General features: G+C 43.5%; 1 protein-coding gene across 1 annotated transcript in view; it reads right to left on the reverse strand.

Moving 5' to 3' along the window:
• Window positions 1-11,537, reverse strand: part of LOC124789171 (trypsin-like) — a 92,304-nt gene extending 80,767 nt beyond the window's left edge. The window contains exon 1 of the mRNA XM_047256465.1: window positions 11,408-11,537. Within this exon, the coding sequence (XP_047112421.1) occupies window positions 11,408-11,537 (130 nt within the window). The remainder of the gene's footprint in view (window positions 1-11,407) is intronic.
• Between the last annotated feature and the right edge of the window lie 5,822 nt (window positions 11,538-17,359).

A 17,359-nucleotide genomic window follows, 5' to 3' on the forward strand; every position in this document is an offset into this window, starting at 1 on the left:
AAGAACTGCAGCCCAAGATCGCGAAAATAAAGTCTTTTTGACCTAGGTTTCGGACACTTCTAAGAGTGACTTCATCAGAAATAAAACATTTAAAACTGGCATTTCACGTGTAAAATAACTATGAAGCGATAACGCTTTAGTCACAAAATACTAAAATAGAACACATAGAAGCAGGCCACTAAGGGCTGCACCACATGACGAGCTGCGGTAGCATCAGACTGAGGCGACCGCGTTAGCAGTTGCGGGCAGATGAACGTTATATCAAAACTGCCATCTAGGAGCCGCAAACACAAACTGGCTACTTAACATTCCAAATATAGACAGGTGAAAAGTGTAATACTTGAAGTTAGAGGCAATATTTTTATCTGACAGCAGCAGACATGATAACAATTTGTCTACATAAGAGATAGTACAGGTTAAAGGCTGGAAAACGCCGTTACAGAATTACAAAAGGAGCTGAATAGCTGAGCGAATATAAAAACGGTATAACATGACATGTAGTTAATATAAACCATTTAGTGAACAAACAGTTATGAATCGACTTAAATAAAAGAAATATTTCGGTAACTGCACGAGGGAACACGAAATCAAATATCAAGTAACGGTTTTATACCGAGAAGAAGCTTTTATTACGTAATTGTAGCTGCTCATTAAGAATGAGGCCATCATTACGAGAAAGATGTTTAAAAATTTCTAATTATTCGAGAACATCTAATCCACGCCCTTTCTTCTCAGTGCGCAAAATGTTGATATCGTGAACAGCTTTAGGCGCGTTACCTGTAATTAGAAGGTGGTCAGCAAAAGACGAATTTTGGGTGTTAGTACCATTTTCTCTTAAAAGATGTTCTTTATATGTGATTGTAGAGGCACATCCTGTTTGTCCTATGCAGTAAGAAGAGCAGGTGTTGCAAAGAATCTTATAGATACCAGAGTTTTTCAAAGGGGAATGGGTCGATTTTAAACTATGAATAAAATTGTTTTCAAGCTATTATTGGTTGGAAAGGCGACATTACAGTTGTATTTATTACGAAGAAGGCGTTGGAGCTGATAGGAGATGGGCTCCAAGAAAGGAATAAAAAGAAAACTTCTTCTTTAGGCTGGACTCAATGATAGAGGTGACGAGTGTGGTAACTCTTTTTACAGTTTTCGTTTTAAGGATGTTATCCACGATGGCAGTTTAGTATTGGTTATTAACTGGTATCGTTTTTATTATATTAATTTCTTCCTCGAATTTCTCTTTCGAGAGTGGAATAGTAGTAGCTCTGTGAATAGCAGAGTGAAAGAAAGCGTTCTTATGAGACTGTGGGTGCATAAAAGATACAGGTACGATCTGATCGGTTTATGTTTCTTTACGAAAAACATTAAATGAGATTTTATTTTCTTCTACTGTAAGCGTCAGATCAAAAAAAAATACAATTGACGGGCCTCGTTTTCGAGTTCGCTGGTGAAGGATATTTTCTCGTGAAGTTCATTGAAGAGATTGAAAATACGGTCAATGGCATCAACAGATCTTTGTAGATGACTAGAATATTATCGACACATCTGAAATAGGACAGAATGCCTAGCGCTGTAACTGAGAAGCATTTGAAGAACTTTTCTTCTAGAGAGTTAATGAAAATGTCAGCAATGATACCAGGTAACGGATTTACCATAGCGAGACCGTCGGGTTGCTGATACAATTGTTCATTAAATTCAAAATGGTTGTATTTGACTACGACTGTAATTACATTCATAAAGTCAATGATTTGTTCGTCTGAAAGTTCGTTTTTGAAATTACGTAATTTTTTTCCACGACTGTAAGCGTTTCTTGTACGGGAACGTTTGCATATAACGATTATTGATGTTTAGTGAAAACAACTTGGTATTTGGGCTGCATTCTAAACCTTCTGTTTTATGGACTACGGCGTGACTATTGGGCATTGAATAATTGTTCTTGAAAACGAACGATTTTTTCAGAGTTTCATGAAGAAATTTCCCCAAATCATGGTACGCGCTATTCATACTATTAGAAATCGGGCGTATTGGATGGTTAGGTTTGTGATTTTCAATTGAGAACGAGGTTTTGGGGGCTGAGGGTTCATGTTGATAAGTATTTTCTTCTGGAAAGGTTTGATTAAAATTTTTGTGTCATTGATAGCTGACCTGACTTCTTTTTGTAATTACGGAGTCGGATCCTCATGCAGTTCCGAAATATTATTTTCGTTAAAAAAGTCTAATGTTATAGAAATATATTCAGAATTGTAGGGAATAACCAAAGAGCAACTTTTGTCAGACTTAGTTATTAAAGCGCCATCTTCTTTAGGTTTATTATTGATAGATTTAACCAATTTCCTATCGTTACGCGTAACATTTTGAAAATCGGCCGTGTTTTTACAAGAATGTTAGCTACGTCACAGGCAATTCTAGTTTGACATGAATTATCCATTTTTATACAATTAAGGTCAGTTTTTAGGTCGACAAGCATATTTTCTACTACATTTTTGTCTGCCAAGATGGGCACGACATTGTGCTTTAGCCTTTTTCGAGTAAGACAGTTTCACCCTGTGCCAAAGTAATGTTAGTCTTATTTAAAATTCTTTTATAAAATAGATAGCTGCTTTTCTTAAAGCTACTCTGAGGACATTTTTCAGCAGGATACAGACAAAAAAGTTTACTAAGTTTCTTTTCGTGCTTATGCAATACACCTTGTTTACCTTGTTTAACGAATATTTAGAAATTTGTAAACAACCGGTTTTGTTCTTATCTATGGGTAACTAGAAAAAGAAATAAGGATACAAATGAAAAACGAAATAGATGTAGTCGCCGGGCTTTTCTCCATCCTTCTACTTTGTCTAGGTTCTTTTGAGCAGTTACCAGAATGCGCCAGACAACAGGCTGTACTGCGCATGCGCAGCTAAGATGACGTAGGCAGCCCGTGCTTGGTGCTTGCTCTGCTCATACGCTTTTCGTCGTATTTCTGGTGGGGCATCACGTGACCATGTGTAGCCGTGCCGCCCGTGCGGCATGTTGTTGAGAGGACGTACTGAGTTGTACTTAGAGCAATTGTTTTATCATATCCCACACAGATAAAGGATGCAATAAGTTCTTGGCTTTTGAGTCATTTCAAAATTAGACTCCACGGCTCGAAGTACCATAAAATTTTTGACAGATTTTTTTTTAAATTCGTGCTCTGCAATGTTGTTATGTAGCATTTCCAACACGTTAACATCTACACATCATTGCAAAAAGCTACTAGGGTGAAATACAAATTACTTGCAACAAAAAGAGAGAGATTTTCTTGTGTAGCTTACACCGGAATAAAGGACAATAAATTTCACATTTCAAAATGTGAAAAAATTAACATGGTTGTCTATGAGGCAAAGAAACTGTACAACTGACAGTTTATATTCTACTCTAGGAATAAATATGAAGACATGTGAGGAGTTAAAACGATAAAACATGGTATGCTGTCAGTCTAAAATTTAGCATAGAATGGCATTCTATAAATTTAAGACGTAAACACAAATTAAGAAATAACTTCAGGCCCAGAGGAAGTACGAGACAAGTGCCTTGTGATCGAAAAACAATTTCACAGAAGGCAGATCTATAAAATTCTGCTACAGCTGTCGTTACATTTGAAACAAAATATTTAGTTCAAAACCACTGACCAAATTTGCCTACTTAGCTTCCAGTCAATGTTTACGTATGTTCGTACGTATATAGCATTAAGAGATCTTACAGTGTCATACAAGGAACAGGACATCAGAGACTACTCCAGCAGCATCGGAATTCCATAAACCATACTAAATGCTTCATTCCGCTCTAATTGCACATTTCTATGTCCAGATGGACTCTGAAGTTCCTGATATTCAGCTTTTCATGTGGTTCTCGTGATACGAATTTTCTTGGAGGTCCAGTACTGTATTCTCATATTTGGTTCTTTATTATGGTATAACGTCATTCGTCCCAGAAAATGAAAATTTGCACTTTAAATTGAACGAGGTTGAAAGTAGCCAATAGCGCGAAATGAAACACTTCGTTTCGTTTCAAATAAACTAACTGCCTCAGCGGACAGACAGAAATAGCTTCATTAAGACATTAATGGTTGATTACTAATAACCTGGAAATAATATAAAATCAGAAAATTGAAACTACTAACTTGTATTGGTCTTTCATGGTTATAAGAATGTATATTAATTCACTTGATGGCTCCCGGCCACAGAAATCTGTTTTGTTTTCATTTGACGTGGGAGCTGTAAACGAAGACACGGCCACGAGCCACGTGAGGAAGGACCCCCCACTATAACTCAGCTTGCTCTGCGCATGCGCGAATCTGGCAGCTTGGGCGCGCCAGGAAAATTTTTCCGGGTAGCTTCTGGCTACTTGCTGCTACTGCTCGTACACCAAACAGCCACGCTCCAAGTAGACAGAAGCGGGAGGAAGGCACTGCTCATACGCGAATTCAGCTCTGCGCATGCGCACGAGCCCGCTGGCAACTGCTCATACGAACCTTTTTCTCCATCCTTCTACTTTGTCTGTGTCTCAAGCGAAACCACTGTGGCTTCCTGGAAACTTGTGTGATTTCTCGATCCGCGCTGTGCCGGGCCGCGGCTGTGTGCGCCGTGGCAACGCCGCCTGAGGGCTGGAGCCACCCCTGCCCGGGCCACGCCCTCTGGCGCCCCCTGCACCTGTCCTACCGCGCTGCCGCTGCCGCTGCTGCTCTCTCCACTATGATTCACGTGTCTCTCCGCGAATGCAGTCGTAAAGCCACCTCGCCTCTAACTACAATACTCCATAGGCTAATCGCCAGGAATTGTTTCATTTTCGGAACAGGTTAACCGTCTATGTCTGCTTATACACACTAGATCGTCAGCGTTACGGTTAACTGGCGATTAAGACTGAGAAGCAAAAATCTAAGTTTATACCATTTATAGATTTGTAGATGAACGGAAATACCGTTTAATATCTTTAAGCTGATTAACCTCTCTGTACACTAAGTAAAAGAAACGAAAGAAAAATTGGAAAAAGAACTTCAGGTTCAGAAAGAAGAGAAACAAACTTTGAAGTTTTCCCGTAATATTGTAGATCTGCCAGAGACAACAAGTGACTTGCACGATAAGTTGAACGGAATGGGTGTCGTCTTCAAAACAGGCTGTAAACCCAGCGTCAGCACACGTAAAACACGGACAGCGGAATGTTGTCGATGCTGAGGGAATTAGATTAGATAATGTAACACTAAAAGTAGCAGATTAGTTTTGCTAATAGTAGCAAAATAACTGATGGTAGCTGAAGTGAAGAGGGTATAAAATACAGACTGGCAATTGCAGAGGAAATGTTCCTAACAAACAGAAATATTTCATCATAAGTTTGGAGTTACGAAGTCTTTTTTTAAGGTTTCTGTCTGGAGTATAGACTTAGATGGAAGAGGAAGGTGGACGAAGAACAGTACAGACAAAAAAAGAATAGAAACTTCCGAAGTGGGGTGCAACAGATGAATCCTGAAGATCAGACAATACAAGAAGACATGTACAAGCTATGAAACGTAGTGCCACAGAACAGTGCTGAAGATAGTTGGCTAGATCGTATGACCATCGAAGTGGTACTGATACAGACTGGAAAGTGAAGAGCTTTATGGTACAACTTAACTAAAACAAGGGATGTTGATAGACATCAAGGAATAGTTGAACTGATGATAGACAGACGTGCCTGAGTGAAAACTATAAGCGAAGATCAGGGCCAGAATACAGTAAGCAAGTGCAAAAAGACGCATGTTGCAGTAGTTACGTGAAGATGAAGAAACTTGCACAAACAGACTAACATGGTGAACTGCATCAAAGCAGTCTTTGGATTGCAGACACCACCACCTCCCATCACCCCGACCATGACCACCACCGGTACGCCACCAACACCTCCGAAACGACTATGACGACAACAACAACAAGATTGCTGTAGATGTTTCAAATATATAAGATATAAGATAATTATAAGATACGTAGCATATAAAACACAAGATGAAGTATGCAAAAGATCGGCTGTAGCGAAACGGTATGATTTTTCTACACCGAGAAGTGAACGGTAAGTGTAAGAGAACTTGGAAGACTGTTTTTGCGAAGCGCCCTCATAGTAGACATCCAAAGCACGTTTCCGGAACTGTTCTGGCAGTTAAGAAAACAGAGCTGGTGGTGCCACAACACGGCGTCGGAGGAGGAGGAAATGTAAGTATGAGACTTTTCAAGTTTCACACATCTATGACGTACCGCTACTCACCACACCACCCGCCACGGTCTGCCTAGTGAGCAGGAGGCGCAGGCTCGAATCCCAGTCTTCGTGCAAAGTTTCATTCGTCGGTTCAGTCTGCATAAATGTAAGTGTCCGACTTGGAGGATACGCGTTCTTGTCTGAGGGGCTTTAGAGGTTTCAGAAGCGTGAAATAGGGTCTTCTCACAGCACTATAAGGTTGTGAAGAAACTATTAGTGAAACTATTTATCAGGTAGACTCCTACGATTCACAGAAAGTGTAAGTTTTGACTCTTTCCAATTTATGACCTCCTGGCGTGTTGAGCTAATCGCTGCTTTAGTGCCATATGGTGGATCTTCCTTTTCCTGTGTACGTTCTTTACTCGGATGAAGCCAACTTGATTAGAGATGGAGTGCTCTGTAATCACAGTATTCACGTGTGATCCGTTTAAGATATCTACGTTCTACATCTACATCTACATTTCAAGTCACCCAACGGTGTGTGGCGGAGGGCACTTTACGTGCCACTGTCATTACCTCCCTTTCCTGTTCCAGTCGCGTATGGTTCGCGGGAAGAACGACTGTCTGAAAGCTTCTGTGCGCGCTCTAATCTCTCTAATTTTACATTCGTGATCTCCTCGGGGGGTGTAAGTAGGGTGAAGCAATATATTCGATACCTCATCCAGAAACGCATCCTCTCGAAACCTGGCGAGCAAGCTACACCGCGATGCAGAGCGCCTCTCTTGCAGAGTCTGCCACTTGAGTTTGTTAAACATCTCCGTAACGCTATCACGGTTACCAAATAACCCTGTGACGAAACGCGCCGCTCTTCTTTGGATCTTCTCTATCTCCTCCGTCAACCCGATCTGGTACGGATCCCACACTGATGAGCAATACTCAAGTATAGGTCGAACGAGTGTTTTGTAAGCCACCTCCTTTGTTGATGGACTACATTTTCTAAGGACTCTCCCAATGAATCTCAACCTGGTACTCGCCTTACCAACAATTAATTTTATATGATCATTCCACTTCAAATCGTTCCGCACGTTTTGTAAGCCACCTCCTTTGTTGATGGACTACATTTTCTAAGGACTCTCCCAATGAATCTCAACCTGGTACTCGCCTTACCAACAATTAATTTTATATGATCATTCCACTTCAAATCGTTCCGCAAGCATACTCCCAGATATTTTACAGAAGTAACTGCTACCAGTGTTTGTTCCGCTATCATATAATTATACAATAAAGGATCCTTCTTTCTATGTATTCGCAATACATTACATTTGTCTATGTTAAGGGTCAGTTGCCACTCCCTGCACCAAGTGCCTATCCGCTGCAGATCTTCCTGCATTTCGCTACAATTTTCTAATGCTGCAACTTCTCTGTACACTACAGCATCATCCGCGAAAAGCCGCATGGGACTTCCGACACTATCTACTAGGTCATTTATATATATTGTGAAAAGCAATAGTCCCATAACACTCCCCTGTGGCACGCCAGAGGTTACTTTAACGTCTGTAGACGTCTCTCCATTGATAACAACAGGCTGTGTTCTGTTTGCTAAAAACTCTTCAATCCAGCCACACAGCTGGTCTGATATTCCGTAGGCTCTTACTTTGTTTATCAGGCGACAGTGCGGAACTGTATCGAACGCCTTCCGGAAGTCAAGAAAAATAGGATCTACCTGGGAGCCTGTATCTAATATTTTCTGGGTCTCATGAACAAATAAAGCGAGTTGGGTCTCACACGATCGCTGTTTCCGGAATCCATGTTGATTTCTACGTAGTAGATTCTGGGTTTCCAAAAACGACATGATACGCGAGCAAAAAAATATGTTCTAAAATTCTACAACAGATCGACGTCAGAGGCATAGGTCTATAGTTTTGCGCATCTGCTCGACGACCCTTCTTGAAGACTGGGACTACCGGCGCTCTTTTCCAATCATTTGGAACCTTCAGTTCCTCTAGAGACTTGCAGTACACGGCTGTTAGAAGGGGGGCAAGTTCTTTCGCGTACTCTGTGTAGAATCGAATTGGTATCCCGTCAGGTCCAGTGGCCTTTCCTCTGTTGAGTGATTCCAGTTGCTTTTCTATTCCTTGGACACTTATTTCGATGTCAGCCATTTTTTCGTTTGTGCGAGGAATTAGAGAAGGAACTGCAGTGCGGTCTTCCTCTGTGAAACAGCTTTGGAAAAAGGTGTTTAGTATTTCAGCTTTACGCGTGTCATCCTCTGTTTCAATGCCATCATCATACCGGAGTGTCTGGATATGCTGTTTCGAGCCACTTACTGATTTAACGTAAGACCAGAACTTCCTAGGGTTTTCTGTTAAGTCGGTACATAGAATTTTACTTTCGAATTCACTGAACGCTTCACGCATAGCCCTCCTCACGCTAACTTTGACATCGTTTAGCTTCTGTTTGTCTGAGAGGTTTTGGCTGCGTTTAAACTTAGAGTGAAGCTCTCTTTGCTTTCGCAGTAGTTTCCTAACTTTGTTGTTGTAGCACGGTGGGTTTTTCCCGTCCCTCACAGTTTTACTCGGCACGTACCTGTCTAAAACGCATTTTACGATTGCCTTGAACTTTTTCCATAAACACTCAACATTGTCAGTGTCGGAAGAGAAATTTTCGTTTTGATCTGTTAGGTAGTCTGAAATCTGCCTTCTACTACTCTTGCTAAACAGATAAACCTTCCTCCCTTTTTTTATATTCCTACTAACTTCCATATTCAGAGATGCTGCAACGGCCTTATGATCACTGATTCCCCGTTCTGTACATACAGAGTCGAAAAGTTCGGGTCTGTTTGTTATCAGTAGGTCCAAGATGTTATCTCCACGAGTCGGTTCTCTGTTTAATTGCTCGAGGTAATTTTCGGATAGTGCACTCAGTATAACGTCACTCGATGCTCTGTCCCTACCACCCGTCCTAAACATCTGAGTGTCCCAGTCTATATCTGGTAAATTGAAATCTCCACCTAAGACTATAACATGGTGCGAAAATTTATGTGAAATGTATTCCAAATTTTCTCTCAGTTGTTCTGCCACTAATGCTGCTGAGTCGGGAGGTCGGTAAAAGGAGCCAATTATTAACCTAGCTCGGTTGTTGAGTGTAACCTCCACCCATAATATTTCACAGGAACTATCCACTTCTATTTCACTACAGGATAAACTACTACTAACAGCGACGAACACTCCAGCACCGGTTGCATGCAATCTATCCTTCTAAACACCATCTGTGCCTTTGTAAAAATTTCGGCAGAATTTATCTCTGGCTTCAACCAGCTTTCTGTAACTATAACGATTTCAGCTTCGGTGCTTTCTATCAGCGCTTGAAGTTCCGGTACTTTACCAACGCAGCTTCGACAGTCTACAATTACAATACCGATTGCTGCTTGGTCCCCGCATGTCCTGACTTTGCCCCGCACCCTTTGAGGCTGTTGCCCTTTCTGTACTTGGCCAAGGCCATCTAACCTAAAAAACCGCCCAGCCCACGCCACACAACCCCTGCTACCCGTGTAGCCACTTGTTGCGTGTAGTGGACTCCTGACCTATCCAGCGGAACCCCACAACCCTATGGCGCAAGTCGAGGAATCTGCAGCCCACACGGTCGCAGAACCGTCTCAGCCTCTGATTCAGACCCTTCACTCGGCTCTGTACCAAAGGTCCGCAGTCAGTCCTGTCGACGATGCTGCAGATGGTGAGCTCTGCTTTCATCCCGCTGGCTAGACTGGCAGTCTTCACCAAATCAGATAGCCGCCGGAAGCCAGAGAGGATTTCCTCGGATCCATAGCGACACACATCATTGGTGCCGACATGAGCGACCACCTGCAGATGGGTGCACCCTGTACCCTTCATGGCATCTGGAAGGACCCTTTCCACATCTGGAATGACTCTCCCCGGTATGCACACAGAGTGCACATCGGTTTTCTTCCCCTCTCTTGCTGCCATATCCCTAAGGGGCCCCATTACGCGCCTGACGTTGGAGCTCCCAACTACCAGTAAGCTCACTCTCTGCGACCGCCCGGATCTTGCAGACTGAGGGGCAACCTCTGGAACAGGACAAGCAGCCATGTCAGGCCGAAGATCAGTATCAGCCTGAGACAGAGCCTGAAACCGGTTCGTCAGACAAACTGGATAGGCCTTTCGTTCAGCCCGCCGGAATGTCTTTCGCCCCTGCCACACCTTGAGACGACCTCCCACTCTACCACAGGTGAGGGATCAGCCTCAATGCGGGCAGTATCCCGGGCAACCACAGTCGTAGTCCTATCGGGGGATGCGTGGGACGAGCTGGCCGTCCCCGACAAACCCCCATCCGGAACCCCACAGTGATGCCCATTGGCAACAGCCTCAAGCTGTGTGGCCGAAGCCAACACTGCCTGAAGCTGGGAGCGAAGGGATGCCAACTCAGCCTGATTCCGAACACAGCAGTTGCAGTCCCTATCCATGCTAAAGACTGTTGTGCAAAGAACGTCTGAACTAATCTACAGAGAGCGCAAACAAATCGACACAAAATTTAAACGGTTATTAAAATACAAGATTGCCTAGTAAATGCAGTAATGTTGCTACTTGCGCACTGCTAACACACTGCTCGGCGGCGGAAGGAGACTACGCGATTTTACACTATTCAGGTACTAAAACGCGATGCTACAACTCTCAAATATTATAATGCGCCCGAAATTTATGAATTAAACAATTCAAGTACCAAAAACACGCAAAGAAATTAAGAATTAAACTATGTAACAAATGAGTGAGCTAGGAGCATACGACTTGCTGCTGCAGCTGCTTATCCAACGGCGGCAGGGAGCACACTGACTGTGACCAACCGACACTGGCCGTTCAAAACAAAAACAGAAGACAAACGACTACGCGAATTTACACTGCTCAGATACTAAAACGCGATGCTGCAACTCTATTTTTGTAGAGAGCCATCAAGAGAGGTTTCCCGTGAATTCGTGGGCAGGCATCTTGAGTTCTGGTTAACAGGACAGTATCTTCTCCGCTTAACTGCCCCAGTACGCACTGTGTTTCTGACAGACATGGTTACCGCACTGTAGGAAGATACCACACTTTATCTTCCTGTAAGTATGAAGTGACAACAAGGTTCGAGACTCGGCTCACTGTGCACATCTTGTTTGTGAACACTTCTGTAGTCTCTCCTTGAAAGATTGTTAAATAGAAAACCCATTGTTTCTTACCCAGCTCGTTCACATGATCTGACCCCGACTCTTTTCCTCCATGTGATGTCACACGAGTTGTACAAGACACATATCCTGCCAAGAATATCCTGTGACGTTTTTCAAACAAGACCGGCTGTGACGTTATCATGTTTGCATAGAAGCTGGGAAACTCCAAGTTACTCGCATTGTGAACGCATTATTATAAATAACCAGTATTTCCAGTGAATATTTGAGACTCAGACAACACAAATGGTATCATTACAGGTTTCGCCATCATTATGAGTTGATACTGATAGCATTTGTGTGATCTCAGGCTGAAATATGCAACAAAATAAAATAAAAACATTATAGCAAATTACAATATGACCACTGTGTTTCCCTAATGCTGCAAACGTAGTCTCTATAGCAAAAATGTGTCTAATTAGATTTTGTCATTGTCAGTAGCAATTATATTTAAGAAATGTACTTTTGATTGAATCAAAAATGCTTTACAACACAATGGTGCCAGCGTGGTGCCTTACCGTTAGAAAATTCATACATTTTATAAAATGAAGGCGAACAGTGTGGGGCTTAGGAACATTACAAGACAATGCACCATCATAATTTTTTTCTTGTGTCTTTGTCACATGTCGGCGCAGCGTCGGCACGATTATTAAAGGCTTCCTGTCGCCACCCACTTACCTACCTTCCCGTTACCTCTCCCCTCCGCGGGACTGTCTGTGTGGAAGTGAGCGGAAGTTTTCTGTTTGCCAACCGCGTAACTGAGGCTGGACTTCGGTACTAGCCCGGTATTCGCCTAGTGGTATTTCGGAAAACGCCTGAGAAACCACATCCGGGCTGGCCGGTACACTGCCCCTCGTCCGAAATCCGGGCGGATTCGATCCGAGGCCGGCGCACCTTCTAGTCCTGGAAGCGGCGCTTTAACACGCACGAGTGTCCGAGTGGGCTGATAACAACACTACAAGACCAAAAGTAAATTTCAAATTTCCTCGTTTTCGGAGATAACTTCTGGCTCAGTCGTTTCGTCACCAGCAACATTTCCGTCGTTTTCGTCGTCGTCGTAGTAGTAGTAGTAGTAGTCACGGGAACAGACTTTATACACAGCGAACCACTGTGAAGTGCAAAATGGTTCAAGTGGCTTTGAGCACTATGGGACTTAACATCTATGGTCATCAGTCCCCTAGAACTTAGAACTACTTAAACCTAACTAACCTAAGGACAGCACACAACACCCAGTCATCACGAGGCAGAGAAAATCCCTGACCCCGGCGGGAATCGAACCCGGGAAACCGGGCGTGGGAAGCGAGAACGCTACCGCACGACCACGAGATGCGGACACTGTGAAGTGCACGATAGACAATAGTCTCTGTTCCAGCTGGAATATACGCACTATGTGTTCATCAAAGGCACTTGGTGCCAAACATATAAATGGTTGTTGTTACGGGTTGGGAAGTTTGCATGTATCAGCTGTCAGATTCGACAACGGTTCAAAGTGTGTTAGGCAACACCTATGACAAACACAGGTTAGCAACAATTTACAACAATTTATTGCTAAAAGTTTTACAATAATTAACTGCAGTATGAAGATTATGCATTTCAATGTACGGAGTTCACTGTTCATTTGTACTGATCTGTCTTTGAACACTAAACGATGACCATCATCATTTGTGTAATGTCCGTTTTAGCTCTTCTTAACGGAGGCTGTAGGTAAGTCCTGAGACACTGTCGTCACTATGTTCCGACGAGTGTGTTAGAGACTGCCCTGGAGAGGAGTCAAGTGTCTGCTTATATTCGCGTTTGCGAATGGTTGTTCCCTGTAGAGCTATTTGTGTGCCGTCGGGCGGATACGTAACGTATTCCCGTTCGTGTGCGTCCTCTCTGGAGCCTAACATTAGCTATGTTGCGCCTGAGCCATAGGCAACTCGGCGATCTTCTATGTAGGCTGTGTCCCGTATCGTGTGGAGCCTTCCCCATCAGCGACGGTAGTCTTTCAATAACTTTCGCGGTAGGTGATGTTTCATGAAGGTATTTTGAGGGTAGAATGCTACCTTAGAGCAGTTGTATCGCTGCTGCTGTTTTCTTCTTTTGTCTGATGGACATGAGGTATTCGTCTTTCTGTTTTTGGTCCCCCGACAAGGAGGATACATGATACAAGTTGATTCTTATTTACGTTTAGAAATCCCCAAAGCAATGTAGATGAGGCTGAGACAAGCAATTTAATATAAGACACACAGGGTCGCAAATATCGGAAAATATCCCAAAAATGGATGATAAATCTTGAACATGTGAAGTCACCAGATGACGTACTTCATCGCACGTGCAGCGGTTCGGTTTTGACGCGAATGGATGATTGAGCGATACAATACTTGCATTCGAACAAAAGGTACAAATTTCGAACACCTTTTGTAATTGTGATCCGTCGTATACGTTTAAGTTACAAAATTATTGTCCTCGCTGTGACCAAGTGAATGCCGTTCTTATTTTGTGTTTCTTTCCTTTTGTCCCTTCTTTTTTTGATTACAGGCAGTATTTAGCACAGAAAAAGTAGGATATTTACTGGTAACGATGCGATTCGGAAGCTTATACTCATTTACTTGTGACGTGACGCAATACGGCAGATTTTTGTTGTACTGTACTTTGCAATAAACCAGCGGAGAGCGCGAGACCGGTAAATAGAGTAATGTAAAAAAATGGCTGTCAAAAGCAGTAAAGGAAAAATACAGCCTTTTAGACTCGAACTCAGATCTCCACGCACTAAAGTCGTGTACCTGGAGCGGGAGCCACACCGATGCTAATAATTGACTTGCGATAGAACGATAGGCTCAACCATTGCGCGTGGGGCGAGGTACGTCATTTGGTGACGTCACATGCTCAACATGTGTCATCTACTTTCGGGGTATTTCCCGACATTTGGGACCCCGACTCATATATTAAAGTACTTGCGGGATACTGCCCACTCTTCTCTTATAGGGTGCCTAAGAAGCTGTTTTATTGGGTAGTAGACAACAAAATGGTTCAAATGGCTCTGAGCTCTATGGGACTTAACATCAAGGTCATCAGTCCCCTAGAACTTAGAACTACTTAAACCTAGCTAACCTAAGGACATCACAGACATCCATGCCGAGACAGGATTCGAACCTGCGACCGCAGCGGTCGCGCGGTTCCAGACTGAAGCGCCTAGAACCGCTCGGTCACACCGGCCGGCAGCTAGACAACGTAAAAGCAAAGCATTTTAACGGACTTTGTTATAGTAATTGATTTGACAATACTTAACTTTCGTTTCTACATGATGGGTCGCAAGCAGTTGGCGACATGCAAATAATCAATGTCCTTTCATAGACACAATTTCCATGCAAGCTAATCACACAAGTTCGTAAGTCACTGCGGCTCTTCCAGTGCTACACTTCTAGCCATCTCTTCTAGTGCGCCCGAGGCTAGGCGGTGCGTCGCTTTTATTCTCTTCGTGTACATGCCGCTCCTGTCATGGTGACGTCCTAGTCAGCATGTTATTGGCTGACATCGCCTCACAGCGTTCTCTGCTGCATCGTTCTTGGTCTTCGCGTGGGAGCTTGTCGTTACCCCCGAACATTACTTGTCTCAGTGTCATGTACGTAACTTTGGACGTTTTTAAACATTAGTAACTATCACCCTGTATACAGGGTGTTACAAAAAGGTACGGCCAAACTTTCAGGAAACATTCCTCACACACAAATAAAGAAAAGATGTTTTGTGGACATTTGTCCGGAAACGCTTAATTTCCATGTTAGAGCTCATTTTAGTTTCGTCAGTATGTACTGTACTTCCTCGATTCACCGCCAGTTGGCCAAATTGAAGGAAGGTAATGTTGACTTCGGTGCTTGTGTTGACATGCGACTCATTGCTCTACAGTACTAGCATCAAGCACATCAGTACGTAGCATCAACAGGTTAGTGTTCATCACGAACGTGGTTTTGCAGTCAATGCAATGTTTACAAATGCGGAGTTGGCAGATGCCCATTTGATGTATGGATTAGCACGGGGCAATAGCCGTGGCGCGGTACGTTTGTATCGAGACGGATTTCCAGAACGAAGGTGTCCCGACAGGAAGACGTTCGAAGCAAATGATCGGCGTCTTAGGGAGCACGGAACATTCCAGCCTATGACTCGCGACTGGGGAAGACCTAGAACGACGAGGACACCTGCAATGGACGAGGCAATTCTTCGTGCAGTTGACGATAACTCTAATGTCAGCGTCAGAGAAGTTGCTGCTGTACAAGGTAACGTTGAACACGTCACTGTATGAAGAGTGCTACGGGAGCACCAGTTGTTTCCGTACCATGTACAGAGTGTGCGGGCACTATCAGCAGCTGATTGGCCTCCAGGGGTACACTTCTGCGAATGGTTCATCCAACAATGTGTCAATCCTCATTTCAGTGCAAATGTTCTCTTTATGGATGAGGCTTCATTCCAACGTGATCAAATTGTAAATTTTCACAATCAACATGTGTGGGCTGACGAGAATCCGCACGCAATTGTGCAATCACGTCATCAACACAGATTTTCTGTGAACGTTTGGGCAGGCATTGTTGGTGATGTCTTGATTGGGCCCCACGCTCTTCCACCTACGCTCAATGGAGCACGTTATCACGATTTCATACAGGATACTCTACCTGTGCTGCTAGAACATATGCCTTTACAAGTACGACACAACATGTGGTTCATGCACGATGGAACTCCCGCACATTTCAGTCGGAGTGTTCGTACGCTTCTCAACAACAGATTCGGTGACCGATGGATTGGAAGAGGCGGACCAATTCCATGGCCTCCACGCTCTCCTGACCTCAATCCTCTTGACTTTCATTTATGGGAGCATTTGAAAGCTCTTGTCTACGCAACCCCGGTACCAAATGTAGAGACTCTTCGTGCTCGCCGGCCGAAGTGGCCGTGCGGTTAAAGGCGCTGCAGTCTGGAACCGCAAGACCACAACGGTCGCAGGTTCGAATCCTGCCTCGGGCATGGATGTTTGTGATGTCCTTAGGTTAGTTACGTTTAACTAGTTCTAAGTTCTAGGGGACTAATGACCTCAGCAGTTGAGTCCCATAGTGCTCAGAGCCATTTGAACCATCTTCGTGCTCGTATTGTGGACGGCTGTGATACAATTCGCCATTCTCCAGGGCTGCATCAACGCATCAGGGATTCCATGCGACGGAGGGTGGATGCATGTATCCTCGCTAACGGAGGACATTTTGAACATTTCCTGTAACAAAGTGTTTGAAGTCACGCTGGTACGTTCTGTTGCTATGTGTTTCCATTCCATGATTAATGTGATTTGAAGAGAAGTAATAAAATGAACTCTAACATGGAAAGTAAGCGTTCCCGGACACATGTCCACATAACATATTTTCTTTCTTTGTGTGTGAGGAATGTTTCCTGAAAGTTTGGCCGTGCCTTTTTGTAACACCCTGTATATGTCGGAGCGCTAGTACGCCTTATTCTCGATTGTATCTGTACCTCTGAGTACATAGACTATCTCTCATTCTAAATACAGCCTTCAGCTTTCTTTATTTGTATTAATTAAAATCCGCATACTTTCTACCTCTACATTTACGCACACATTCCGCTAGCCACAGTACGATGTATGGCTGAGGGTATCTTGTACCACTACTGATTGTTTCCTTTCCCATTCCACTGGGAAATGGAGCGAGGGAATAATGATTATATACTTCCGCGCGAGTCCTGATTTCTATTATTCTGTCTTCGCGGTCCTTACATGAGATGCACGCTGACAGCAGTAGAGTCGTTGTGCAGTCAGTTCAAAATGTCCCGTTCTCTAAACTTCGGGAAAAGAATGCAGTCTTCCCTCCAGTGACTCCCATCTGAGTTTACGCAGCATCTCCGTAGCACTTGAGTGTTGATCAGACTATACGTAACAAATCTAACAGCGCGCTTCTGAATTGCTCCTATGTTTTCTTCGAATCTGACCTTGTGGCG

The sequence above is a fragment of the Schistocerca piceifrons genome, chromosome 3 (assembly GCF_021461385.2).
Source record: "Schistocerca piceifrons isolate TAMUIC-IGC-003096 chromosome 3, iqSchPice1.1, whole genome shotgun sequence".
NCBI lineage: Eukaryota > Metazoa > Arthropoda > Insecta > Orthoptera > Acrididae > Schistocerca > Schistocerca piceifrons.